The 27,652-nt window shown below is 45.1% G+C and overlaps 1 protein-coding gene across 1 annotated transcript; it reads left to right on the top strand.

The window, feature by feature from the left end:
* The first annotated feature begins 171 nt into the window (after window positions 1–171).
* LOC122928943 (nicotinamide N-methyltransferase-like) lies at window positions 172–27,171 on the top strand. Its single transcript, XM_044282286.1, has 3 exons — window positions 172–359; window positions 17,809–18,013; window positions 26,723–27,171. Exons 1-3 carry the CDS (start codon window positions 212–214, stop codon window positions 27,153–27,155), a joined length of 786 nt encoding a protein of 261 aa, XP_044138221.1. The 5' UTR covers window positions 172–211; the 3' UTR covers window positions 27,156–27,171.
* Window positions 27,172–27,652: the final 481 nt, after the last annotated feature.

Below are 27,652 nucleotides of genomic sequence, written 5' to 3'. Positions count from 1 at the left end.
TGATTACTAAGCCAATATGTGGAGAACATCAGTCTTTAGCAGAGAGGCATATGATTGCTAAGCCAGTAATTGATTTACATTTTAATACGAGAAAAGCCTTGGCCAATCCTCCATGGACACAGTGTTTAAATTCGTAAGAATGGGATTCCTTATCACATTTTCAACCAGAACCCAAGTGAGGCAGATCGTCTTCTTCGGAGAAGACAATAACATGGATACCTCATACTCCGAACAGATGTACATAAATGAATTTGATCCTGTAGTCTACTACCAGACATTCTATTCTGCGGGGAAAGGAGGCATCGCTACAGAATGGACAGACTTTGCCTTGCAGAATCTGCATGAAATATTTTGTTCAGGTAAACTATAAAACTGTTCATTGATAAGTATAGACAGTTATTCTCTATTAAAACAAGTTTATTGTTAAAATTCAATAAGACTTGATTGCCTATGTATGAATGTAACTTACCTGAAAAATGTGAAGTAAACTGTTATCCGGTAACCGTGTTATCCCATCAGGACTACAGTTGAGCGAACACCTGGATGTTCAGGTTCGAGAAGTTCGGACGAACCTTCCGGAAATGTTCGAGATCCGAACCCGACCCGAACTTCGTCCCGAACCCGAACCCCATTGAAGTCAATGGGGACCCGAACTTTTCGGCACTAAAAAGGCTGTAAAACAGCCCAGGAAAGGGCTAGAGGGCTGCAAACGGCAGCAACATGTAGGTAAATCCCCTGCAAACAAATGTGGATAGGGAAAAGAATAAAAATAAAAATAAAATAAATAAAAATTAACTAATATCAATTGGAGAGAGGTCCCATAGCAGAGAATCTGGCTTCACGTCACCCACCACTGTAACAGTCCATTGTCATATATTTAGGCCCCGGCACCCAGGTAGAGGAGAGAGGTCCCATAACAGAGAATCTGGCTTCATGTCAGCAGAGAATCAGTCTTCATGTCATAGCAGAGAATCATGCTTCACGTCACCCAACATTGGAACAGTCCATTGTCATATATTTAAGCCCCGGCACCCAGACAGAGGAGAGGTTCATTCAACTTTGGGTTGCCCCGCAATATAATGGTAAAATGAAAATAAAAATAGGATTGAATGAGGAAGTGCCCTGGAGTACAATAATATATGGTTAAGGGGAGGTAGTTAATGTCTAATCTGGACAAGGGATGGACAGGTCCCGTGGGATCCATGCCTTAATTTTTATGAACGTCAGCTTGTCCACATTGGCTGTAGACAAGCGGCTGCGTTTGTCTGTAATGACGATCCCTACCGTGCTGAATACACATTCAGACAAAACGCTGGCCGCCGGGCAGGCCAGCACCTCCAAGGCATAAAAGGCTAGCTCTGGCCACGTGGACAATTTGGAGACCCAGAAGTTGAATGGGGCCGAACCATCAATCAGTACGTGGAGGGGTGTGCACACGTACTGTTCCACCATGTTAGTGAAATGTTGCCTCCTGCTAACACGTTGCGTATCAGGTGGTGGTGCAGTTAGCTGTGGCATGTTGACAAAACTTTTCCACATCTCTGCCATGCTAACCCTGCCCTCAGAGGAGCTGGCCGTGACACAGCTGCCTTGGCGACCTCTTGCTCCTCCTCTGCCTTGGCCTTGGGCTTCCACTTGTTCCCCTGTGACATTTGGGAATGCTCTCAGTAGCGTGTCTACCAACGTGCACTTGTACTCGCGCATCTTCCTATCACGCTCCAGTGCAGGAAGTACTGTCTTTGTACCGTGGATCCAGCACGGTGGCAACCCAGTAGTCCGCACACGTTAAAATGTGGGCAACTCTGCTGTCGTTGTGCAGGCACTGCAGCATGTAGTCGCTCATGTGTGCCAGGCTGCCCAGAGGTAAGGACAAGCTGTCCTCTGTGGGAGGCGTATCGTCATCGTCCTGCGTTTCCACCCAGCCACGCACCAGTGATGGGCCCGAGCTACATTGGGTGCCACCCCGCTGTGACCATGCTTCATCCTTATCCTCCTCCACCTCCTCCTCATCCTCGTCCTCCAGTAGTGGGCCCTGGCTGGCCACGTTTGTACCTGGCCTCTGCTGTTGCAAAAAACCTCCCTCTGAGTCACTTCGAAGAGACTGGCCTGAAAGTGCTAAAAATTACCCCTCTTCCTTCTCCTCCTATTCCTGGGCCACCTCCTCTTCCATCATCGCCCTAAGTGTTTTCTCAAGGAGACATAGAAGTGGTATTGTAACGCTGATAACGGTGTCATCGCCACTGGCCATGTTGGTGGAGTACTCGAAACAGTGCAACAGGGCACACAGGTCTTGCATGGAGGCCCAGCCATTGGTGGTGAAGTGGTGCTGTTCCGCAGTGCGACTGACCCGTGCGTGCTGCAGCTGAAACTCCACTATGGCCTGCTGCTGCTCGCACAGTCTGTCCAGCATGTGCAAGGTGGAGTTCCACCTGGTGGGCACGTCGCATATGAGGCGGTGAGCGGGAAGGCAGAAGTTACGCTGTAGCGCAGACAGGCGAGCAGCGGCAGGATGTGAACGCCGGAAGCGCGAACAGACGGCCCGCACTTTATGCAGCAGCTCCGACATGTCGGGGTAGTTGAGAATGAACTTCTGCACCACCAAATTCAGCACATGCGCCAGGCAAGGGATGTGCGTCAAACCGGCTAGTCCCAGAGCTGCAACGAGATTTCGCCCATTATCGCACACCACCAGGCCGGGCTTGAGGCTCACCGGCAGCAACCACTCATCGGTCTGTTGTTCTATACCCCGCCACAACTCCTGTGCGGTGTGGGGCCTGTCCCCCAAACATATGAGTTTCAGAATGGCCTGCTGACGTTTACCCCGGGGCTGTGCTGAAGTTGGTGGTGAAGGTGTGTGGCTTACTGGATGAGCAGGTGGAAGAAGAGGAGGAGGAAGCCGAGTAGGAGGAGGAGGAGGCAACAGGAGGCAAAGAATGTTGCCCTGCGATCCTTGGCGGCAGAAGGACGTGCGCCAAACAGCTCTCCGCCTGGGGCCCAGCCGCCACTACATTTACCCAGTGTGCAGTTAGGGAGATATAGCGTCCCTGGCCGTGCTTACTGATCCACGTATCTGTGGTTAGGTGGACCTTGCCACAGATGGCGTTGCGCAGTGCACACTTGATTTTATCGGATACTTGGTTGTGCAGGGAAGGCACGGCTCTCTTGGAGAAGTAGTGCCGGCTGGGAACAACATACTATGGGACAGCAAGCGACATGAGCTGTTTGAAGCTGTCTGTGTCCACCAGCCTAAATGACAGCATTTCATAGGCCAGTAGTTTAGAAATGCTGGCATTCAGGGCTAGGGATCGAGGGTGGCTAGGTGGGAATTTACGCTTTCTCTCAAATGTTTGTGAGATGGAGAGCTGAACGCTGGCGTGTGACATGGTTGAGATGCTTGGTGATGGAGGTGGTGGTGTTGGTGGTACATCCTCTGTTTGCTGGGCGGCAGGTGCCAACGTTCCTCCAGAGGCGGAGGAAGAGACCGAAGCGGCAGCAGCAGAAGAGGCCGAGGCGGCAGCAGCAGAAGAGGTAGCAGGGGGAGCCTGAGTGACTTCCTTGTTTTTAAGGTGTTTACTCCACTGCAGTTCATGCTTTGCATGCAGGTGCCTGGTCATGCAGATTGTGCTAAGGTTTAGAACGTTAATGCCTCGCTTCAGGCTCTGATGGCACAGCATGCAAACCACTTGGGTCTTGTCGTCAGCACATTGTTTGAAGAAGTGCCATGCCAGGGAACTCCTTGAAGCTGCCTTTGGGGTGCTCGGTCCCAGATGATGGCAGTCAGTAGCAGGCGGAGTCTCTTGGCGGCGGGTGTTCTGCTTTTGCCCACTGCTCCCTCTTTTGCTACGCTGTTGGCTCGGTCTCAACACTGCCTCTTCCTCCGAACTGTGAAAGTCAGTGGCACGACCTTCATTCCATGTGGGGTCTAGGACATCATCGTCCCCTGCATCGTCTTCCACCCAGTCTTGATCCCTGACCTCCTGTTCAGTCTGCACACTGCAGAAAGACGCAGCAGTTGGCACCTGTGTTTCATCATCATCAGCGACGTGCTGAGGTGGTATTCCCATGTCCTCATCATCAGGAAACATAAGTGGTTGTGCGTCAGTGCATTCTATGTCTTCCACCGCTGGGGAAGGGCTAGGTGGATGCCCTTGGGAAACCCTGCCAGCAGAGTCTTCAAACAGCATAAGAGACTGCTGCATAACTTGAGGCTCAGACTGTTTCCCTGGTATGCATGGGTGTGATGTGACAGACTGATGGGCTTGGTTTTCAGGCGCCATCTGTGCGCTTTCTGCAGAAGACAGTGAATGTGAACGTGCTGGATCCACTGTCGGCCACCCAGTTGACTAATTCCTGTACCTGCTCAGGCCTTACCATCCTTAGAACGGCATTGGGCCCCACCAAATATCGCTGTAAATTCTGGCGGCTACTGGGACCTGAGGTAGTTGGTACACTAGGACGTGTGGCTGTGGCAGAACGGCCACGTCCTCTCCCAGCACCAGAGGGTCCACTAACACCACCACGACCATGTCCGCGTCCGCGTCCCTTACTAGATGTTTGCCTCATTGTTACCGTTCACCACAATAAGAAAAATATTATTTGGCCCAATATATTGAATTCAAATTCAGGCCTTTTTTTACAGACACCTAACACTATCTGGCTATCTATTTAGGTACCATATTACACTAATAAAGGCACAGCAGTAACGACAGATTTAGCTGAATATAATGCGTTTACGGACAGAATTAGACTTGGAAATGCACGGTAGCGTGTGAAGTTATTGTGGATGACCCTATCAGCACCTTAAATCTGATAAACCCTTTTATGGATAGATTTAAAGTAGGTCTGATATAGCAGAAACCACTAATTTAGGAAATTGCTAAGTTGGGAATTGTATTTCAACCCAGAACAAAAACTGTGCTTTGACGGACACAAAATAACTTGACCAGCTACAGCAATAACCACAGATTTAGCTGAATATAAATTTGAGGCCTATTATTTAGGCGCTGGGTGATAGGTATACGTTTACAGACAGAATTAGACTTGGAAATGCACAGTAGCGTGTGTGTAAAGTTATTGAGAATGACCCTATCTGCACCTTGAATCTAATATACCCTTTTATGGATAGATTTAAAGTAGGCCTGATACAGCAGAAACCACTAATTTAGGAAATTGCTAAGTTGGGAATTGTATTTCAACCCAGAACAAAAACTGTGCTTTGACGGACACTAAATAACTTGACCAGCCACAGCAATAACCACAGATTTAGATGAATATAAATTTGAGGCCTATTATTTAGGCACTGGGAGACAGGTATACGTTTACAGACAGAATTAGACTTGGAATTGCACAGTAGCGTGTGTGTGAAGTTATTGAGAATTACCCTATCCGCACCTTGAATCTAATATACCCTTTTAGGGATAGATTTAAAGTAGGCCTGATACAACAGAAACCACTAATTTAGAGAATTGCTAAGTTGGGAATTGTATTTCAACCCTGAATAAAAATATATCCTTTGCCAGACTGCAGACAGTATTGCAATTGGCTGGCCACAGCTGAAACACCAGATTTAGGGTACTGCTATTTTGGCAATTGTATTTCACCCCTCAATAAAATAGCAAGCACAGCCAAGCCCCTGATGTAGGATATAGGCAAAAAATAACCACACTATTGATGGTTAAATGCACTTGGTGACAGCTTGCCCCTGATGTAGGATATAGCCAAAAAATAACCCCACTATTGATGGTTAAATGCACTTGGTGACAGCTTGCCCCTGATGTAGGATATAGCCAAAAAATAACCACACTATTGATGGTTAAATGCACTTGGTGACAGCTTGCCCCTGATGTAGGTTATAGCCAAAAAATAACCACACTATTGATGGTTAAATGCACTTGGTGACAGCTTGCCCCTGATGTAGGATATAGCTAAAAAATAACCACACTATTGATGGTTAAATGCACTTGGTGACAGCTTGCCCCTGATGTAGGATATAGCCAAAAAATAACCACACTATTGATGGTTAAATGTACTTGGTGGCAGCTTGTGCTGGCGCACCACAAGACCCAAAATGGCCGCCGATCACCCCAGAAAAGAGTGACTGAAAAACGCTCTGGGCAGCCTAAAAACAGTGAGCAATTGAATAGCAGCAGTTCAATGATCCACAGCTGTAGATTGATCACTGACTTAAGTGTTTTGGAGGAGTTAATCACTGCCTAATCTCGCCCTAACAGTCGCAGCTGCAACCTCTCCCTACACTGTTCAGAGCAGAGTGACGTGCGGCGCTACGTGACTCCAGCTTAAATAGAGGCTGGGTCACATGCTGCACTGGCCAATCACAGCTATTCCAATAGTAGGCATGGCTGTGATGGCCTCTTGGGGCAAGTAGTATGACGCTTGTTGATTGGCTGCTTTGCAGCCTTTCAAAAAGCGCCAAGAAAGCGACGAACACCGAACCTGAACCCAGACTTTTACGAAAATATTCAGGTTCGGGTCCGTGTCACGGACACCCCATATTCGGTACGAACCTGAACTATACATGTGAGCAATGGCTCTAGGGGACTTGGGATGTTCATGTGAATGACCACCATATAATACTGCATTGTCCTTGCATGAAGCCACACACCTCATGACAAAATTAACTATTCTCTCACCTTGTCTCCCCTGAAAAATTGAAATAAAAATTATCCCAAAAAATTGTACCACTAAAATCTATAGCTTGCCCTGTCAAAAAATGAGAGCTTACACAGCTCAAATGGCAGAAAAATAAAATAGGGTGTCAGAATATGGTGACACAGAGCAATCTGTTTTTTAAGTGCTTTTTTGAAACATAAAAGCATTGTAAGTGTGGTATCTTTATAATCATACTTAATAAAGTTAAAATATTTTTACCGCACGCCGAAAAAACAACCCCGTCCCCATTATTAAAAAAAAAAGTTATAAAATTCCCCTGATGTACCATACAATAAATTGGTATGGTTAAAAAATCCAACTTATCCTATATAAAATTAGCCATCAAATGCCTATATTAATCAAGAAAAAAAAATATGGCTTTGAAAAGGTGGAGATAAAAAAAATATATATAAAAAAAATCACCTAGCCATAAAGTGGTTGTGTCACTATAGCAAGTGGCATTTGTCATGTAGAGAACGTTCATATAAGGCACTTACTATCCATATCCATATTGCCTCCTTTGCTGGTTGGATTCATTTTTCCATCACATTATACACTGCTTGTTTCCATGGTTACAGACCACCCTGCAATCCAGCAGTGGTGGCTGTGCTTGCACACTATAGGAAAAAGCAGCGGCCTCTCTGGTGACCAGGACCGTGGGAGCTCACACGGGCTGGTCCTTTTTCTATAGTGTGCAAGCAGGGCCACCACTGATGGATTGCAGGGTGGTCATGACCATGGGAACGAGCAGTGTATAATGTGATGGAAAAATGAATCCAACCAGCAACTGATGGACGCCTAGTTCGTTAATACCAGCTCCTCCATGAGAGTCCAGCCCCTCCCGCGGGGCCCTCCCATCCTCAGATACCACCATATTTTCCCACTTCAAGGACCTCCCCCGCCTCCAAGAACGCGCAGATTGACCTCCTCACCCCTGTGCGTCCCTCCACATCCTCAACGCTATCTCCACTCCACTCTGGATCCCCAAAGACCACAAATCCAAAATGCACCAACTCCTTTTTCCAAGTCTTCATGACGGACCACGACGGCCCCATTCTTCGATATAAACCGGCCCACTGCCCTATTCACTTTTATCCGGGCTTTATTAATGCTCTCCACAGACCTTGCCTCCCTCCATGCCTTACGCGGCACAATATCTGACCAAACTGTAACCACACCAGGAAACAACGCCCAGATCCTCAGCAGGTCAAACTTCACATCCCTAATCAACTCCCTAAATGGACACCTACCCAAGTCATTGCCCCCAACATGGAGCACCAACACATCCGGAGGCCGATCCAACCGTGCGAACCGCTGCACCTCCCGCAACACACCTCCCCACAACATACCTCTAACCCCCAACCACCTAACTGTAGCCACCTCCAAACTCAGCCCCAGCTGTCGCCCATTCGGCCTAACATCTGCTCTGAGTGCCCCCCAAAAAACATAGGAGTGACCCAAAATCCAACAGGAAAACCTGCAAACAAACAAAATCATAATTAACTCAGGCCCCTGCATACCGCTACCTCACTACAACAACCCCAGCCGAACATAAGATTTAAATCGCACTGACTCCCAGCGCCCGATCCTCATAATCACCTCCTCACCGACCCCCAATCTAGCCGCCTCAGTCGCAGCACCAATCCGAAAAGAATGTCCAGAATATTCCTTATCCGGAACCCCCAACGCCTTCAAGCACTTTCTAAACACAGCCAAAAACTGAAATCTAGACAAAAACGAACCATCATCATGCCGGAAAAACTACAATGAATCCCTACCAACACCCAACCCATACCGCCCCACGCATTAAACCGGGCATATGCCACATCCCGGAACCGAAAACAATGCAAACCGCTGACCTCCTGATCCGTTTTAGACCTGCTAATCCGCACCAAAACCCTATCCTCGCACACCTCCACATCCACACCACTCAACCCCCCCGCCCGGTTGATACTACCACTCATCAACTCCCCCAATCTAAAAGCACCAAAAAACGCTAACGCAAAAGCCGCCCTAAACAACCCCAACTTCCACCCCGAGCTACACACATCACTCAACTTCTCACCCATCTGTACCACTAACTCAAAAGACACTGGCCTCCTCCAATCCGTCACCTTACCGGCCCCCCTACGACATCCCTTTAAAACCTGCCGCACTAAAAACCCTTTCGTCAAATCCAACTGTCCCCGCATTTTGAAACCAAACGCCACCCCCGCAACCAAATGATTTACTCTAGACACCGACCCTCACTCTTCAAGTGCCCCAACAGCATCACCAACTTAACACCCCCATCCTCCCCACCTGCACCCCAGTTACCGATCCACCTCTCCCAAATTTCCCACGCCTTACCATACTCCCTCCACATACCCGGACTCAGTGAATCCCTCAGCAACCCCATCACCTCTCCTCCAAGATCCCCCACAGCCATGACGGACACTCCAGGCCCTCCAACTCCACTTCTGGTGCTAGTAGCCGGAACCGATCCCACTGTGAACGAGAAAGAGAGTCCGCCACAGAATTAGACACTCCAGCGACATGCTCTGCCACCAACCACATGTCAATTGACAAGCAACGTAAAACCAAAAATTGCAAAAGCCTGACCACCAGAGGGGAAGACGCTGACAAACTGTTGATAGCCTGGACTACCCCCAAATTATCACAATGGAAGCGCACCTTCCTATTCTGAAATCATTCCCCCCACAACACAACCGCCATGACAATGGGAAACAACTCCAACAATGCAATATTCTTCACCCAACCCCGACCCACCGACGACTCCGGCCACCCGCCCGCACACCATTTCCCCTGACAGTAAGCTCCAAAACCCACTCCCCCCGACGCATCCGTATATAACTCAAAATCCGCCGTATCACACACCTCCCCCATGACTAATGTCCGACCATTATACTGCCCCAAAAATTCTGCCCCAAAAATTCTGCCCAAACCCGTAAATCCCCTTTCAACTCGTTCCGCAACCTAATGAAGTGATAAGGCACCGACACCCCTGCTGTCGCCGCAGCCAAACGTCTACAGAAAATTCTACCCATCGGCATGATCTGACACGCGAAATTAAGCTTCCCCAACAACGACTGTAAATCCCTCAACCTAATCTTCTCCCGCCCTATGGCCTTATCAATGTTCTGCCGAAGATCCAGCAACTTGTCCTCAGGAAGCCTACACTCCATCCTCACAGTGTCTATGACGATCCCCAGAAAACACAATTCCGTCACTGGACCTAACGTCTTTTCTATCGTTAACGGTACCCCAAAGCGCACAAAAAACCAACTGCACCATGTGCAACAACAACGAACAAACCCGAGAATTCGCCGGCCCCAAACACAAAAAATCGTCCAAATAATGAATCACTGATGAACAACCTGAAACTTCCACCACCACCCACTCCAAAAACGAACTAAAAGTCTCAAAATACGCACACGAGAGAGAGCACCCCATAGGCAAACACCTGACCACAAAATACTCCCCGAAACTTGTTCGGCTCTTTCTTTGGAACCACCCCCAGTGGAGACACTGTAAGATTCGGAAGCGGCGGATCCCTGAATGGGCACGCCATCCGCCCCAATTCCACCTCTTTTTTCAATTTCTCAGTCACCACCTTTGCATGCTCAAGCACAGACCTAAGATTCCTATGAACCACAGGCCCCGCCGTTACCACCGCAGGAATGCGAAAACCAAACCGAAAACCATCCCCCAACAACCTGGCCGCCGCCCGGTCCAGATACCTATCTAGAAACGCCTGCATCCTTTCCACCCGCACCGGCGTCCGACCCCTTTCCAACCCCATCACCCCCCCTCTGTCTACCTCCTTTAAAGCAACGGCTAGCTCCATGGGACCCCCCAAACACTGTGCATTTGTGCTTAAACTTGCACTTAACACCGAATCTGCAGCTTCCCTCATTAAAGAGGAAACACAACCCTTTCGCCGATGCGGCCGCCAGTGCTCCCGGAGACGACCCCCCGGGCTCCCCTCGAAAGGACTGCCCAGCCCTCGGCGGTGCCGTTACCTTCAACCATAACCCAATATCCTTGTGATCCCACCGGATAGCAGACCTAACCGCCTTACGCTGCCGGAACTGCTCGTCATACCGGAGCCATCCCACCCCGCCGTATACCCAATACGCCTCCCCTATGGCATCTTGGTAACAGAACAACGCCGAACAACATTCTGGGGACCTCTCCCCAATGACACTTGCTAATATGGCAAAAGCTTGCAGCCAATTAGCAAATGTACGAGGAATCAACCTATGCGCCGCTTCTCCTCTTCCTCCTTTTTACCCTCATCCTTCTTACCCCTATCCAAATTAAACCTTTGCAAGGGGAGCAGTGAAAATATTTCCACATATTCCCCTTTCCAGATCTTCTCTTTTACCTCCTGCTTCAAATGGGCCCCCAAAGGGCCCTCAAAGCACACATACTCCTCCCCACGCGCTCTATCATCCAGCCTCTGCCCCTCCTCCTCCCCATCTACCTGCGTCTCCACAGACACCGACCCCCCACTCGACCCAGCCACCGGCCCTGGCAACACACCCCATGCCGGCAATGGCGACCCCCCCTGTCGCCCCAAACTAGACAACCAACCCCCAAACCCCCCAAAAACTGCCCCAACCCCTTTCCTAACTCACCCATGGCCACCCCCCCAACACATCCCACCGGGAAGCCCTGCGCTAACAAGGGACCCCAAGTAGTCTCACCAGGCACCACGGGCGCTGTGACTCCCGCTGTCGCAGATCCTGACTCCCGCTGCACGGACTCTCCCTTGGCGTAGCTCCTGGACGTCGACGGCAAATCCTCCCGGACGAATTGCACGGCCCTCTGGATGATGCTGGCAGGCCTCTGGCACGACGACACGGCACCCGCCAACCTAGGGGAATATCCTTCCACTCCGCACGGAACTTCACTGAGCCTGCACAGCTCTTCTCCACCACTCTGTGCAGCCCGAGGCACCCAGATCTCCTCACTTCGCTGAGTGGACCACCCGCTAGAGCCAGGACTGGGCCGGTCCACCGTTCCAGGTCCTGCATCCTCAAGTCTGACAGCAGAGAGCGGGGGAAGGGGCGTCCCGCTCTGCTCTGGGCCCTGCCGTGCAGTGGGATTCCTCCCACAACGAGAGCGCCCTGCCACAGGCTGAGCAGGAAACCTCCGCTGCGGAGGGTCCCTTGAGGGGGGGTAGCTACAGGAGCAGGCGACAGAATGCACGCACCAACCTGCTCCTGCAACCAGCCAGGCCCCCGCACCTCCGCCTCCTGATGCAGCTGCTCCAATAAATTCTCCACTGCTAAAGCCTGCGCTGCCATCGTACCGCTTGACTGCTCCGTTTGCTCTCCCCTGGCCGACTGCCCCTGGCCCCGCCTCCTCCTTCGCTCTAAACCGCCCGCCACCCCCCCCCCCCGTTCACATGGCGACTCTCGCCTTTTCCTAGAACCCTGCCTCCTAACCTTAACCCCTACCTCACCCCCAAAACCCTCTTCATGACCGGCCTCCCCTTACCGCTGCGCTAACTTGTCCGGCCTAACTTCTACTACATTATCTGTACCCAGAGAGTTATCACTGTTATTTATGGTGTTACACAGGACTGCAGGTGACATCTACTACATTATCTGTACCCAGAGAGTTACCACTGTGTTATCTGTGGTGTTACATAGGACTGCAGGTGACATTTATTAACTATATGTGCTCAGAGAAATACACATCACTATTTTATTTATGGTGTTACACAGGACTGCAGGTGACATCTACTACATTATCTGTACTCAGAGAGTTATCACTGTTATGTGTGATGTTAAAAGAATTGTCTCACTTCAGCAAATGGCATTTGTCAGGACGAGAAAGTTAATACAAGGCATTTACTAGTATATCGTGATTGTCCATATTGCCTCCTCTGCTGGCTTCATTCATTTTCCCATCACATTATACACTGCTAGTTTCGATGGTTATAACCACCCTGCAATCCAGCAGTGGTGGTCGTGCTTGCACACTATAGAAAAAAGCACTAGCCTATGTGCGCTCCCACAGTCCCGGCCACAAGAGGCCGATGCTCTTTCCTATAATGTGCAAGCACGACTGTCACTGAAAAGGAAGCAATATGGATAATAACAATATATTAGTAAGTGCCTAATCCGGAATTTGGCTCACAATCACTGATGGAAATCACTGACCGAACACTGATGTGTGAATAAGGTATAACAGTTCGGGGATGATTAACCCCTTCCTGACTGCAATACGTTTATGTACGTGATATTTGTACATGCCACGTCAAGCTAGCTCTTTAATCCAAGCGCTGCAAAGCGCTTGGAATAAAGCTTCTGCCCCTGCCCTGCTGCTGTCACGGACAGCATACAGTGCAGTAATGCCGGCAAGGGACCAATTAGAGTGGTCCCTTGCCGGCAATCGATCCAATTGGTTAGTCTGTGCAGACTAACCAATCGGATCGTGGCAGTAAAAATATCTGTTCCAGGCTCTGATCTACGCTCTGCAGATCAGAGCCTGAAATCAGGTAATGTGTCCTCATGCCACCCGATCTGTGCCCCCTTCCTGTGCGCCTCCTGTCCTCGCCTGCCCCTGATGCAGTTTCCCCGCCCCCATTCATAATGAATATGGAGCCTGCCCCTGATGCGGTCCGTCCCCTCCCCGCCCCATACATTCATCCTGCCCCCATTTGCTCCTGCCCCCTCACTGCTGGCCGTACCTTCCCCCTCCCCCTTTCCAGCGCTGCCTCCTTTGCCCCCTTGCGGTGCGGTCCCCCTGCTGTGTTTGATGGCAGCGGCTCCATTCCTGAGCCGCCGCCATCAGCAGTGAGTGTCAGCTTTATGCTGACACTTTGCTGTAACCCTTTAGATGTAAACCGCGGAATCAGGGTAATAAATATTGAGTTTTGTTTGGCTGTTAACCCTCAATGTGTTAAAGATTTTTTTTTCATAAAATGGAAAATCTGCCAAAAGTTAAATTTAGAAATTTCATCTCCATTTGCCTTTAATTCTTGTGGCACACCTAAAGGGTTAACAATGTTTGTAAAATCAGTTTTGAGTAACTTGAGGGGTGTAGTTTCTACATTGGGGTCATTTATGGGGTGTTTCCACTGTGTAAGCCCCACAAAGTGACTTCAGACCTGAACTGGTCCTTAAAAAGTGGGTTTTGGAATTTTGAAATTTTTTTTTTAAGAATTGCTTCTAAACTTCTAAGCCTTCTAATGTCCTAAAAAAATAAAATGACATTTCCAAAATGATGCCGACATAAAGTATACATACGGGGAATGTTAAGTAATAAATATTTTATTAGGTATGACTTTCGGTTTTAGAAGCAGAGAAATTGAAATTTAGAAAATTGTGAATTTTTCTAAATTTGGGGTAAATTTGGGATTTTTTCATAAATAAAGGTGAAATATATTGACTCAAATTTATGACTATCATGAAGTACAATGTGTCATAAGAAAACAGTCTCAGAATGGTTTGGAAAAATTAATGTGTTCCAAAACTATTACCACATAAAGTGACGCATGTCAGATTTGTAAGTTTTGACCTGGCATCAATGACCCTTGTTCAAGAAAGGGTTAAATACTCGTACAATCCTCATTGGGACACCTCCTTGCAGACTTTTTAATAATCAGGTGCAGAAGAAGGAAATTTGTATTATTATTGAAGAAACTTAATAGGCATACAACTTAAAGAGGACCTGTCACCTCCGCTGACATGTCTGTTTTAGCAACAACTTGCAGCCCGCAGCTTATAACAATTCTGGAGCATTTATTCCAACAGATATATCTTGTGTCATTCCTTTGTAATTTCTACTAGATGTTATGCATGAATTGCTAGCAGCTTGTAGCAAAGGTACAGATGGGTGATACCAGTTGAGTGTGTGTCTCTGCACAGTCTGACACCAGCAGCACCGATTGGACAGAATCAGACACACCCACTACTGGTAACATACAAGAATACTTTACTGCAGACTGCTGGTTATTTATTTAACTGCTAGAAGGGATAATACAGGAATGGCAGAACATAGGGGGTCATTTATTAAACAGAAATACACTTTAATTAGGCATATTTCTGGTCAAAAGGTCCTTTGTGCCGCAATCTGTGACTGTTGCCTGCTCACTGCAAGTCTAAAAAAGTGGACGTGGGCAGGGAAGGGGATGGGTCGGCAGGCCCATCTCATTTACCATTTTCTACAGCTCGAAAGCTGTTTTACATTTAGAAGCAGCGGTGGATTCCCCAAAGTTATGAAGAGGCCAGCACCTCTTCATAGCTCTGGCGATCCACTGCCAGGTAGAGGGCTTATTAACCTCTTGGGGACACAGGGCGTACAGGTATGCCCTAATGTCCCGATACTTAAGGACACAGGATGTACCTGTACGCCCTGTGTATTTCTGATCACCGCCGTGCGGCGGGCAGTGATCGGAACAGAGTGCCTGCTGAAATCATTCAACAGGCACTCTGTGACAATGCCGAGGGGGGTCCTGTGACCCTTCCCCTGTATCGTCAATCGTTGCAAACCGCAGGTCAATTCAGACCTGCGATTTGCAGCGCTTTCGGAAGTTTCTGATCCCTGCGGTCCGTGACAGATATTTTAATTTTTAACCCCCCCCCCCCCCCTGCAGCCCTTATTGTCATCTGCCGGGCTGTGCGGGGGGGGTGCAGGTGGTGCAGGTGCGTGATCATTCCGCCCGCCCCCTCTCATTTCCAGGATGGCAAATCAGTTTTAGCCAGAGTGTCAGAACATTGCTGACATTTTGCTTGAAACGGCTGACATCTGTGCTGCGATGTCAGCCGTTTAACCCTCTCCATGCCGCGGTCTGTAGGGACCGCTGTATGAATGGGGTTAACAGGGAGGGAGCTCCCCCTGTGCCGTTTCATACCCTGATTCTTAATGGGATCACAGAGGGAGGGGGCACCCCTCTCTCCCCATCACCCGCTGCTCTGTTGTGGCGGGTGAGGGTGATGGTTACCATGGCAACCGGACGCCTTTACAGGCTTGCCATGGTAAGGCTAAGTCTGATCAGACTTCTGCTAAAGGCAGAAGTCTGATCAGACTAATATTAAAGTGAAAATACAGTATAGTACACTATATAGTGTACTGTACTGTATTATACAGACATCAGACCCACTGGATCTTCAAGAACCAAGTGGGTCCAATATTTTTTTTAAGTGAAAAAAATGTAAAAATAAAAAAACACATTTATCACTGTTTAAAAATTATAAAAATAATCCATAATGACCTGATCTATGAAACGGTCATGTTACTAACGGCATAAAAAATAAAAACTATGATAAAATTGAAATTTTGCCCACCTTACTTCCCCAAAAAAGTAATAAAAGTGATTTAAAAAGTCGTATGTACGCCAAATTGGTACCAATCAAATTGGCACCTCATCCCGCAAAAAATGAGTCCCTACATGAGATAATTGCCCAAAAAGTAAAAACAAATATGGGTCTCAGACTATGGAGACTCTAAAACCTCTTATTTATTTTTTTTCTAAAATGCTGTCATTGTGTTAAAGTAAAATACATAACAAAAACTATACATATTAGGTATTGCCGCGTCTGTAAGAACCCGCTCTATAAAAATATCACATGACCTAACCCCTCAGGTGAACACCGTAAAAAATAAAAATAAATAAACTGTGTAAAAAAAGCAATTTTTTGTCACCTTACATCACAAAAAGTGTAATAGCAAGCGATCAAAAAGTCATAAACACCCCACAATAGTGCCAATCAAACCGTCATCTTATCCCGCAAAAAAATGAGACCCTTCCTAAGATAATCGCCCAAAAACTGAAAAAACTATGGCTCTCAGAATATGAAACAAAAAAATGATTTTTTTTGTTTCAAAACTGATATTATTGTGTAAAATTACATAAAAAAGTATACATATTAGGTATTACCGCGTCTGTAATAACCTGCTCTATAAAAATATTACATGACCTAACTAAAAATAATAAAATAAAAACGGTGTAAAAAAAGCAATTTCTTTATCACCTTACATCACAAAAAGTGTAATAACAAGCGATCAAAAAGTCATACGCACCCCAAAATAGTGGCAATCAAACCATCATCTCTTCCCGAAAAAAATAAGCCCCAACACAAGACAGTCGCCCAAAAAATAAATAAAACTATGGCTTTCAAAATGTGCAGACACTAAAGAATCATTTTCTTGGTCATATTTGGTATTGTCGCCTCCGTGACAACCTGCTCTATAAAAATTCTGCATCATCTAACCTGTCAGATGAATGTTATAAATAGCAAAAAATAAAAATGGTGCCAAAACAGCTATTTCTTTTTACCTTGCCTCTTAAAAAGTGTAATATAGAGCAACCAAAAATCATAAGCACCCTAAAATAGTACCAACAAAACTGCCACCCTATCCCGTAGTTTCTAAAATGGGGTCACTTTTTGGGAGTTTCTACTCTATGGGTGCATCGGGGGGCTTCAAATGGGACATGGTGTCAGAAAACCAGACCAGCAAAATCTCCCATCCCAAAAATTAGTATGGCATTCCTTTTCTTCTGCGCCCTGCTGTGTGCCCGTACAGCAGTTTACGAACACATATGGGGTGTTTCTGTAAACTACAGAATCAGGGCCATAAATATTGAGATTTTTTTGGCTGTTAACCCTTGCTTTGTAACTGGAAAAAAATTATTAAAATGGAAAATCTGCCCAAAAAGTGAAATTTCGAAATGTTATCTCTATTTTCCATTAATTCTTGTGCAACACCTAAAGGGTTAACAAAGTTTGTAAAATCAGTTTTGTATACCTTGAGTGGTGTAGTTTCTAAAATGGTGTCACTTTTTTGGAGTTTCTACTCTAGGTGTGCATCAGGGGGCTTCAAATGGGATATGGTGTCAAAAAACCAGTCCAGCAAAATCTGCCTTCCAAAAACCGTATTGCATTCCTTTCCTTCTGCGCCCTGCCGTGTGCCCGTACAGCAGTTTACAACCACATATGGGTTGTTTCTGCAAACTACAGAATCAGAACCATAAATATTAAGATTTTTTTGGCTGTTAACCCGTGCTTTGAGAAATTGTTGTAATGTGTTTTCATCTATGTGTAGCTGAAATTAAAGTTTTGGTCTTTTCTTTGTTTCCAAGTTGCTCATCAGAAGCTTATACTGTGTTTTATCTCTAAGCAGGTGTGAAAGGAGACATACTAATTGACTTCGGAGCTGGACCCGGATTTTATCATCTGTTCTCTTCTTGTGAAGTGTTCAACAGCATCATAACCTCTGATTTTCTTGAGCAAAACCGAGAGCAATTGGAAAAATGGCTGAAAAAGGACCCAGCTGCTTTAGACTGGTCTCATTTTGCCAAATATGTGTGTGAACTGGAAGGTAACAGGTACATCATAGGAATTAAAATGATAAAATATTAAAACAATATAGAATTTGAAAGTTATTTGATGAAGCCACATATTTTTAGGTCAGAGGTGAGAAACCCATTTCAAATATCTTATTGGGGCATTCTGAGTAAATACAGGAGGGGCCCTTATTTGTGGACTTTCATCAGTTTGCCATAGCTTATGGCAGGTATCAAGAGTTTCTTTCGTTCTTGATGAGCCAACACATATGTGCATTACACAGCTCATTGACTGCACCATGAGTACCATGTAAGAATTGGCATATTTAAGTAGACTATAAGTTCTGGCCTATTCCAAAACTTGGCAACACAAATAAAATCAGACTGCCGATGAGTTAATCAATCCTAAATTAATAAGATTTGTTAAGAATTTTACATACATGTGAATGCAAAATGAATCCAAAGCTTTTTGGGATTCATTCTGGAAAAATTGCATAAAAACAGCGCCCGGCACCATTTTACTGTGAATATTGACAGTGAAAATCATGGGGGAGGAAGAAAAAGGATCACAGACAAACGCCACTAATATAGTGTGATAGTGGTACTATAAGGAAAGAATAGTGGTAATTGGGTAGATTTTAGGTAATTTAATCAGGGGAAAGCTTTATGGGAGTGAGGGACCGGTCACCAAGTTGTGTGTTTGATACCAGGGGTATAATAATGGCATTATTTACTGTTGTAAAATGTTTTGATCTGCAGGATTAAAATAAGCAATGGCATTCAAAGACAAATCTAGGTATCAGGGCTCTATTGCACCTAGTGGGAAAATAGTGGCCAGCATTCCAGATGAGAACTAGTCAATCCGCCTTATGGTCTTCTTTGTGGCAGCTAGCCTGCATTCCCAAGCAGTACAGTGTCCTTGTCATCATCATCAGCTGCTTCTTCTACTCAGACTCTTCTTTTGGCCAGGTGTCCGTAGTGGCACAGTTCCACACCTTCATCAAAATGTAATCCTTTTCTGAAATTGAACTATTTTCTGTCATCAGCTGCAGTTTTTGCCATGTTCCATCAGTTGGACTTTTGACCAGGTGGTGCAGTTCCGCATCTGAATCTAAATGTTATCCTATTCTAAAATTGAATTCTCTATGTCATCAGCCGCAGTTTTTGTCATATGCCATCAGTCTGACTTTTGGCATAGTGTACATTGTGGCACAGTTTCAAATCTTCCCCTAATTGATTATTTTGTTGTATGATATCCATACTTATGCCCAGCTGTCCAATTCTTTCTACTTCCATGGTAAAAAAAAAAATCACATTAAATAAAATACATCACTCACGGATCTGTAAAGATTTTAACACACTTCCGGTCGAAGCCTATAAATAGATCTGCTGTTGCTGACAGTGCTGACTTTCTGCCTGCCTACTATCACGTTAAACTGCTAATTCCCCTACTGCCACTTCCATTACCCTACTTTCACTACCACTACAAAGCTGCCACTACTACTATGCCAACACAGCTGCAGACACATATACTTGTCTGCCTTGTCTGTTCCATGTTGTGCTGCTAATGCTGTCGCTACTATTGTAGTCACATGCCTTCCAGGCTTGTTGAGAGCAAGCCCAGTATTTATTTAGTCAATTAACACATGTGTGTATAAATACTGGCAGGCATAATTTTTGGATGCTTGTGCAGAGCAAGCCACTGTTCCTTTCTGACATTTACCTATGTGTATAAAAAGGGGCAGGGATTTTCCCCTTTTCAGGCATAATTATTGGACGCTTCATCCCAACAAGCCAGTTCCCCCCCCCCCCCCCCCCCCCATAACAGTGTCTGTATCATCTGGCAAAAAAACTCATAAAAAAATTTAAGATGAGAGAGAACAAAAAATATAAAAAATGAAAAATCTGAGTCCTAGGAGTTCCATGCTATGCTACTACTGCTGTTGCTACTATTATAGTCACATTTCTCTATTAATCTACCCTTTCCACATTCACACTGTACTGCTGCCATTCCTAAACAAAAGGGAATATCTTTCCAGGCTAGTTGATAAAAAGAGGTCGTCTTTGGTGATGCCATGGAGCAGTACACGTCGTCGATAGTAATCTGGATCAGGTATATCGACGACGTGTTTTTACTGTGGAAGGGGACCAAGGATTTGTTCACCAAATTCGTAGCTAAACTGAATAACAATCAGCTAGGTTTATTCTTCACGTCTTAGATTAATGAGCGGGCCATCACTTTTCTGGACCTGACTGTTGCGGTGGGGTCAGATAGGAAGTTCACGACAAATCTGTTTCGCAAGCAGACTGCCACTAACAGCCTACTGAGGTGGGATAGTGGACATCCCCTGGCTCTCAGGAGTGGCATTCCCAAAGGCCAGTACCTGAGAGCCAGGAGGTACGTCTTAGAAATTAGGGATTTCAAGGTGGCTGCTAATGACCTGAGGACACGATTCAAGCGCAGGGGATATCCTGAGCAAACACTCAAGAGAGCATACCATCACTCTATGAGTGTTAGCCGTGATCAACTACTGATTCCCAAACAGAGGCCGCAGGGCCATAATTTTCCAAGGATTATAGCAACGTATGACAAAGCAGAGAAACGTGTACGTGACATCCTTCAGAAACATTGGCTAATTCTGCAGTCTGACCCAGATATTGGCGAGTTGGTGTTAGATCGTCCCTCCATCACATTTTGCCGTAGTTCCAACATATGTGATCGTCTGGTCCACAGTATTTACTCACATCCAACATCTGACACATGGCTAAAAATAACACTCACTGGTACCTTTCCATGCGGTACATGTATCATTTGTGGTAACATCATGAAGGGGGCATATTTTACTAGTCAAGTGACTAAGGAAAGATTCTCCATCAGATCCTGTATTAGATGTACATTAGTGGGAGTGGTGTACCTTTTGACTTGCCAATGTGGTGTACAGTATGTGGGGAAGACCAGATGTGAATTACGGAGACGTATTGGTAAACACCTACTGAACATCAAAAATAAGAGTGATACATCTGTGGCACGCCACGTGTGTGATCATCATTAGTGATGTCGTGAACATAAAATTTTCCGTTCGCGAACGGCGAACGTGAATTTCCGCAAATGTTCGCGAACATGCGGACCGGGCAAACCGCAATAGACATCAATAGGAAGGCGAATTTGAAAACCCACAGGTACTCTTTGTGGCCACAATAGTGATGGAAAAGTTGTTTCAAGGGGACTAACACCTGGACTGTGGCATGCCGGAGGGGGATCCATGGCAAAACACCCATGGAAAATTACGTAGTTGATGCAGAGTGTGGTAAGTTGAAATCGCAATGCGATTTATAGAACTTGAATTAATCGCATTGCGATTTCAACTTTCTCAAATCCGACAGTACATTCTAGCATGGAGTCGTTCCCATGGTGATGGGGACGCTCCATGAGCATGGAAGTCAGCAGAAGTTCTGTTGAAATCGTAATGCGATTTATAGAACTTGAATTAATCGCATTGCGATTTCAACTTGGAGCTTCTGCCGACTTCCGTGCTCATGGAGCGTCCCCATCACCATGGGAACGGCTCCATGCTAGAATGTACTGTCGGATTTGAGAAAGTTGTAATCGCAATGCGATTAATGCAGGTTATATTAATCGCATTGCAAATTCAACTTAGAGCTGCTGGGTTCCTAATGGTTGTATTGCTAGAATATAACGAAGATTGAGAATATAGTGCTATATTCATTATATTCGTCAATTCTAGCAATACAACCATTAGGAACTTAGCTTGCATTCGCAATGCGATTAATATAACCTGCATTATTCGCATTGCGATTACAACTTAGATCTGAGTTCCTAATGGTTGTATTGCTAGAATTGACAATGAATATAGCACTATATTCTCAATCTTCGTTATATTCTATCAATATAACCATTAGGAACCCAGCTCTAAGTTGTAATCGCAATGCGATTAATATAACCTGTATTAATCGCATTGCGATTACAACTTTGTGACACTGCAGCTTCAGAATTAATCTAAGATGGATTCTGTCCTTGCTTTTTGATAGGCGGTGGGAGGGTCTGGGAGGGAGGGTCTGCTGCTGATTGGCTGGAATGTGTCTGCTGACTGTGAGGTACAGGGTCAAAGTTTGCTCAAAGATAACGTAAAGGAGGCGGACCGAACATCGCACATGTTCGCCCGCAGCGGCGAACTTGAACAAGCCATGTTCGCCGGGAACTATTTGCGAATAGTTCGGGACATCTCTAATCATCATGAGGGCAACCCAGATGTGCTGAAGGTCCAAGGGATCGAGCACATTGTCACATCCATTCGCGGAGCGGACATTGATGTGCCATTGCTCCGCAAAGAGACCGAATGTATTTTCAAACTGGACACAGTACATCCCAAGGGATTAAATGAAGCAGTTTTGTTTTCCTGCTTTATTTAAGATACTAGGATACGTGGTCTATTATTCTGCCACCGTGATTGTGGGTGGCATTCTTCTAGAGTGTCTATTATTTGATGCCACCATCTCGTATGTTTTGTGGAATTGTGGCTCATATTATAGTTACTCATCTTAATTATATGCTGTCTGTGTGGACCATCTAAGCCACTTTTTGATGGCACTTCTCATGTTTTGATCCTCCTTGTATACCCTGAATAATTCTTTTAAGTGTGGTTATTCGACGATTTAAACCGCATTTGAATATTCCCCTATATAATTGAGCATAGTTATGCTCCTCCTCGAGAATGTATAATGCTGCACTGTGCGACGGTTTTGTCAGGGAGCGCGTCAAAGGACGCGCCTCCGTCCCTGATTGGAGACCAGAGCCGACGCCCACTCCCGGGGGGCGGGGCTTAGATCACTTATACCCGGTGTGTAGCTGGCCGCACACGGCCATCACAGCGCCGATGCATGCACGTTACAGTGCAGTTGGTTCACTTAACTTGACACTGTAATAAAGCAGTTTCGCTCCTGATGAAACATGAGATACATCCTTCATGTTGAAACGTGTAGAGCGATTGCCGTGTCATCGATCGCTCACTCAATAGGGCAGTTTCATTAAGTGATAACCTTGTCACTAGAACTGTCTGCATGTGAGCGTATCTAAGTAGACGCATCATTCATCTGTTAGAGCAGCAGCGTTAGGGTGCACCATAACCCATTAGAGCTGCTTTTACTGCATTGATTGTCCACGGCATTGCTAGGAACCTGGAGCATATGCAAATGATTAGTGGAGTAGACCAATAGTGTCAGTCCCTGCACTGAGTGGTGCGGTCATAATACCCTGTGGAAATACGTCTATCAGTGCGCCCCAACACTGGACGCTGGCCTTATACACAGGTTACTAGTCAGGCTCTCAGAGTGCTGGATGGACTATTACCTGATCCACATTTCTGATTTCCTGTATGCCTGATTTTACCTATACCCATTTATTCTATTAAAATATTCATTATTTTCATATTTAACGTTCCTTCAGGCTGAGAATCATATTTTCTATTGAACGTGTACCGCCAATATTACCCTTTACTGTGAATTGCTAGTTGAGAACAAGCCAAGTATTTCCTTTGTCAATTAACACAGCGTGTGTTTAAACACCATCTGGCAAATACACATAAAAAATAAAAAAAAGATAAGAGAGAACAACAAAATATAAAAAAAAGTCAAAATAAATCAAATCCTATGAGTCTTTAGAGTATCATATACCAATTTTCAGGCCAGTTGGAGCAAATTTGATTAGTATAGAATCGATTCGGGAATAGTAACAAAGTAACATAATTTATGAGGTTGAAAAAAGACATCTGTCCATCAAGTTCAGCCTGTTATCCTGCAAGTTGATCCAGAGGAACAATATAACAATATAATAATAGCAAAAACAGGTGCACTCTGCGGTCTTACTAAACCCTCAAACTGATTTTAAAATTGATCGATTAGCCAACATGCCCTACGGTGTAGGACATGTCTGAGCCCGAGCACCGCGCCAAGGTTTCTCAAGTAGCTCGGGACCTAACACTCACCTACCTGTGCCCTATGGGCAATACCAGGAGCCAGTGGGCAAATTAGAGGAGCATGAGGCCGACTCACAGACAACTCACCCGTTACCTCCAGCATGCAACCATGCTAGCAATGGGAGGAGGGAGGAGTCTGCAAGTCCCACTCAACACTGGCTGATATGGCTTCACAGGTGCACCTAAATGTAGCCTGTGGATGGAAAGCAGGCACATTTAAATCGGAGTTTATACACCTCCAGGCATCTCTATATATACAAACTGAAAAGAATGGCGTGGTATTAAACAGGTAGGAAGTGCTCAAACCCACATGCAGTTGTGCATATATATAAAGGGAAGCAAATCCTGCACTTGTGGCCCGTTGCCCACTGCATGCATTTTTGTTGGGGATCGTCATTAGCAACGGGCCACAAGTGCAGGATTTGCTCCCCTGTATATATATGCACAACTGCATGTGGGTTTGAGCCCTTTCTGCCTGTTTAATACCACACCATTCTTTTCACTTTATATATGTTGATCCAGAGGAAGGCAAACAACCATAGTGAGGTAGAAACCAATTTTTACTGACTCCAATCAGGCAATCAGAATAACTCTCTGGATCAACGACCCCTCTCTAGTAGCTATAGCCTGTAATATTATTACACTCCAGAAATACGTCCAGGCCCCTCTTGAATTCCTTTATTGTACTCCCCATCACCACCTCCTCAGGCAGAGAGTTCCATAGTCTCACTGCTCTTACCGTAAAGAATCCTCTTCTATGTTTGTGTACAAACCTTCTTTCCTCCAGGCGCAGAGGATGTCCCCTCGTCACAGTCACCGTCCTGGGAATGAATAGATGATGGGATAGATCTCTGTACTGACCCCTGATATATTTATATATAGTAATTAGATCTCCCCTCAGTCGTCTTTTTTCTAAAGTGAATAACCCTAATTTTGATAATCTTTCAGGGTACTGTAGTTGCCCCATTCCAGTTATTACTTTAGCTACTTTGAACCCCCTAAAGCTCTGCTATGTCTGCCTTGTTCACAGAAGCCCAGAACTGTACACAGTCCTCCATGTGTGATCGGACTAGTGATTTTTAATGAATCATTTTATTTATTTTTTTATAGACAAATCGGGCATGAAACAAATTTCAAGAAATCTCTCATCTCTAATGAGAACCAAGACCAAAATAAATACAGACTCAAGAATACAGACCTCACTAAACAAAAACAGACTGCAAATTCTTAAACTATTATAGTAACCTGATAAATATAAACTTCAGAAAAGATCCTCTAAATAAATACAAGCCCCCAAACCAGACTGTTTAAATTCCGACCCAGACCCCAGACCTTATATATTATTACACTCCCCATTCCAAGCACCCTGAACAAATACTGACCGAAGAACAGATACTATATATAAATACAGGCCCAGGGCAGACCCCATAATTGCAGATCCAGGGCAGAAACCCTAAACGAATACACCGGAACAGACCCCATGTATTTACTGTATGCAGATCACAATCCTCTGTCTCCTTGCTGCTCTCATCTATGGATTGAGGACATGCAGAGTTCACATGAACATGCACAGGTCCTACTGTAATTCCTTAGGATCATCCCATAAAGCAGTTTAAGTCTGCCCGATACCCCTGATGAAGCCAGAATAGCTGGCGAAACATGTTGGGGGGCGGAACTTAGGTTTTAATCTGCTGGACCCCATTGAGTAAATGTTGCAGTCAGTGTGCCTAAAGTGTTAATACACATTGCCATCAGGCTCACTTGCTTTTTGTGCTTACACCCCACATTCGGGGGCCAAGTAGTCTTTAGGCACAGTATAGTAACAATTGGGATGGTAGGTGTGTGACTGAGCGGTGATGTGCACTCCCGCCTACTAATATACCGCACCGACCCCTTATTCACAGCACCTATCCTTGGGGCTCAGTGTTTTTTAACTTTATAGGTAGCTCACAAATTATTCCTTCATCACTTTAAGGTCAAAAGTAAAAGTTATGTTTTATTCAATCTGGGACAAGAGTGGTTAGTAGCCGTGTAGGCATTAGTGTTTGAGTATAAATAAACCCTTCCCAGAGAGGGTCCTATATAGAAAGTAATAAAGCAGTTTTGCAACATTTCTCAAAATATCATAAAATCACAAAATTGTCATCAAGTCAGAGATATGTGCACAAAGCTTTTTTGTTATGGTGCCAAAGCCTGCATTGTAATCCTCTATTGCATGCATGTAATGCTTCATTTTCACTGTAGGAGATTTGAAAACGTGTTACTTGTTTCTGCACAGATTGTGGTTAATCAGTGGGGACCCTAGTAATAAAATTCCTTTTCATTATCTTATTTTGGGGGACATTGCTAACAAAAAAAGAATTGTCTACTTTAGGAATTTAAATGCACGCCATGTAATTCTCAATTTGCGTATAATTATCTCACGGATTACAGTTTGGGAGTTTCAGCGCGGGACCCCCTGCGATGAGTTAACTTTCAGCGGAGCCTTCAAACAAAAAGAATTTTTACAAATAGATAGTCCTTTCAATTAAAGAAAAACAGTGCTTGCTTCACAAGAAGCCACCATACTGCTTTATATAGAACTTAAAAGAGCACAGCACAGATATAGAAATGGGAGATTACCTACAATACATGAAGGATGTATATTCTGCAGCAAATTTTTGCAAAAAGTTTATAGAGGACTGATCATTTTTAATATGATGCTTTTTAATGTGGTGAAGCATTGACTAAAAACGTTTCTGTCTATTCTTCTCTATAGAGATAACTGGGAAAAAAAGGAAGAAACGCTGAGGAGAAAAATAACCAAAGTGTTGAAGTGTGATGCTCTTGCGGAGAAGCCATTTGACGTACCTATGCCAGAAGCTGACTGTCTGATTAGCTGTCTCTGCATAGAAAGTGTTTGTCAAGACCGGGAAGCTTTCATCAATGTATTGCAAAAGCTTAAGGAGCTACTTAAACCCGGTGCTCACATTATAATTCAGAGTATTCTTAACTGTTCATACAACCATATTGGTAATAGCTGTTTTTACCATCTGCCCTTATCTAAGGATGACGTGGAAAAATCATTTAAAGAGGCCGGGTATGAAATTGTTAAAATAAAGGTGCTGGCACGGTCTGTAAAGTCAGAAATGGAGATCAGTAATTCTGATGGCTATTACTGCATCCATGCTCGTAAACCACACAAAGAGTAAGGCTGCATTAAGACAGCTCTAAGGCGTCTTTTTATGAGATACATAAAATGTCATTTTAGATTTAGCGTTTTTATTACAGTTTTTTTTTTTTTTGCAATTACAATGGATAAACAATAACCTATTCTAAGAAATGACGATTGCATGCACACGGCTGCCAGCTGACTTGCAGATATTCCGCACAAATTTTTGTGCATTTCCGCAATACATTTTTTGCAAAAACCGCATGCGTTAATTGCCGTTTGTGGTTCAGATTTGATGCTCTTTTACCTCAGATCTCATCCATACATTGAAAAAGGTGAAATCTGCACAAAAGAACCACATACAATAATAGGCTTTAAATCAAATATATACAGATCTTTACAATAAATCCAGAATGAATTAAAGGGATTGTCTCACACCAGCAACTGGCATTTATCTTATCAACAAAGTTAAAACAAGGCACTTACTAACAGGGGTGGATTGGCCATAGACCTTACAGGGAAATTTCACGATGGTCC

The sequence above is a fragment of the Bufo gargarizans genome, chromosome 2, assembly GCF_014858855.1.
Source record: "Bufo gargarizans isolate SCDJY-AF-19 chromosome 2, ASM1485885v1, whole genome shotgun sequence".
Classification (NCBI taxonomy): Eukaryota; Metazoa; Chordata; class Amphibia; order Anura; family Bufonidae; genus Bufo; species Bufo gargarizans.
Note: the sequence above shows the minus strand (reverse complement) of the source record. Positions and strands in the feature narration are given on the sequence as shown.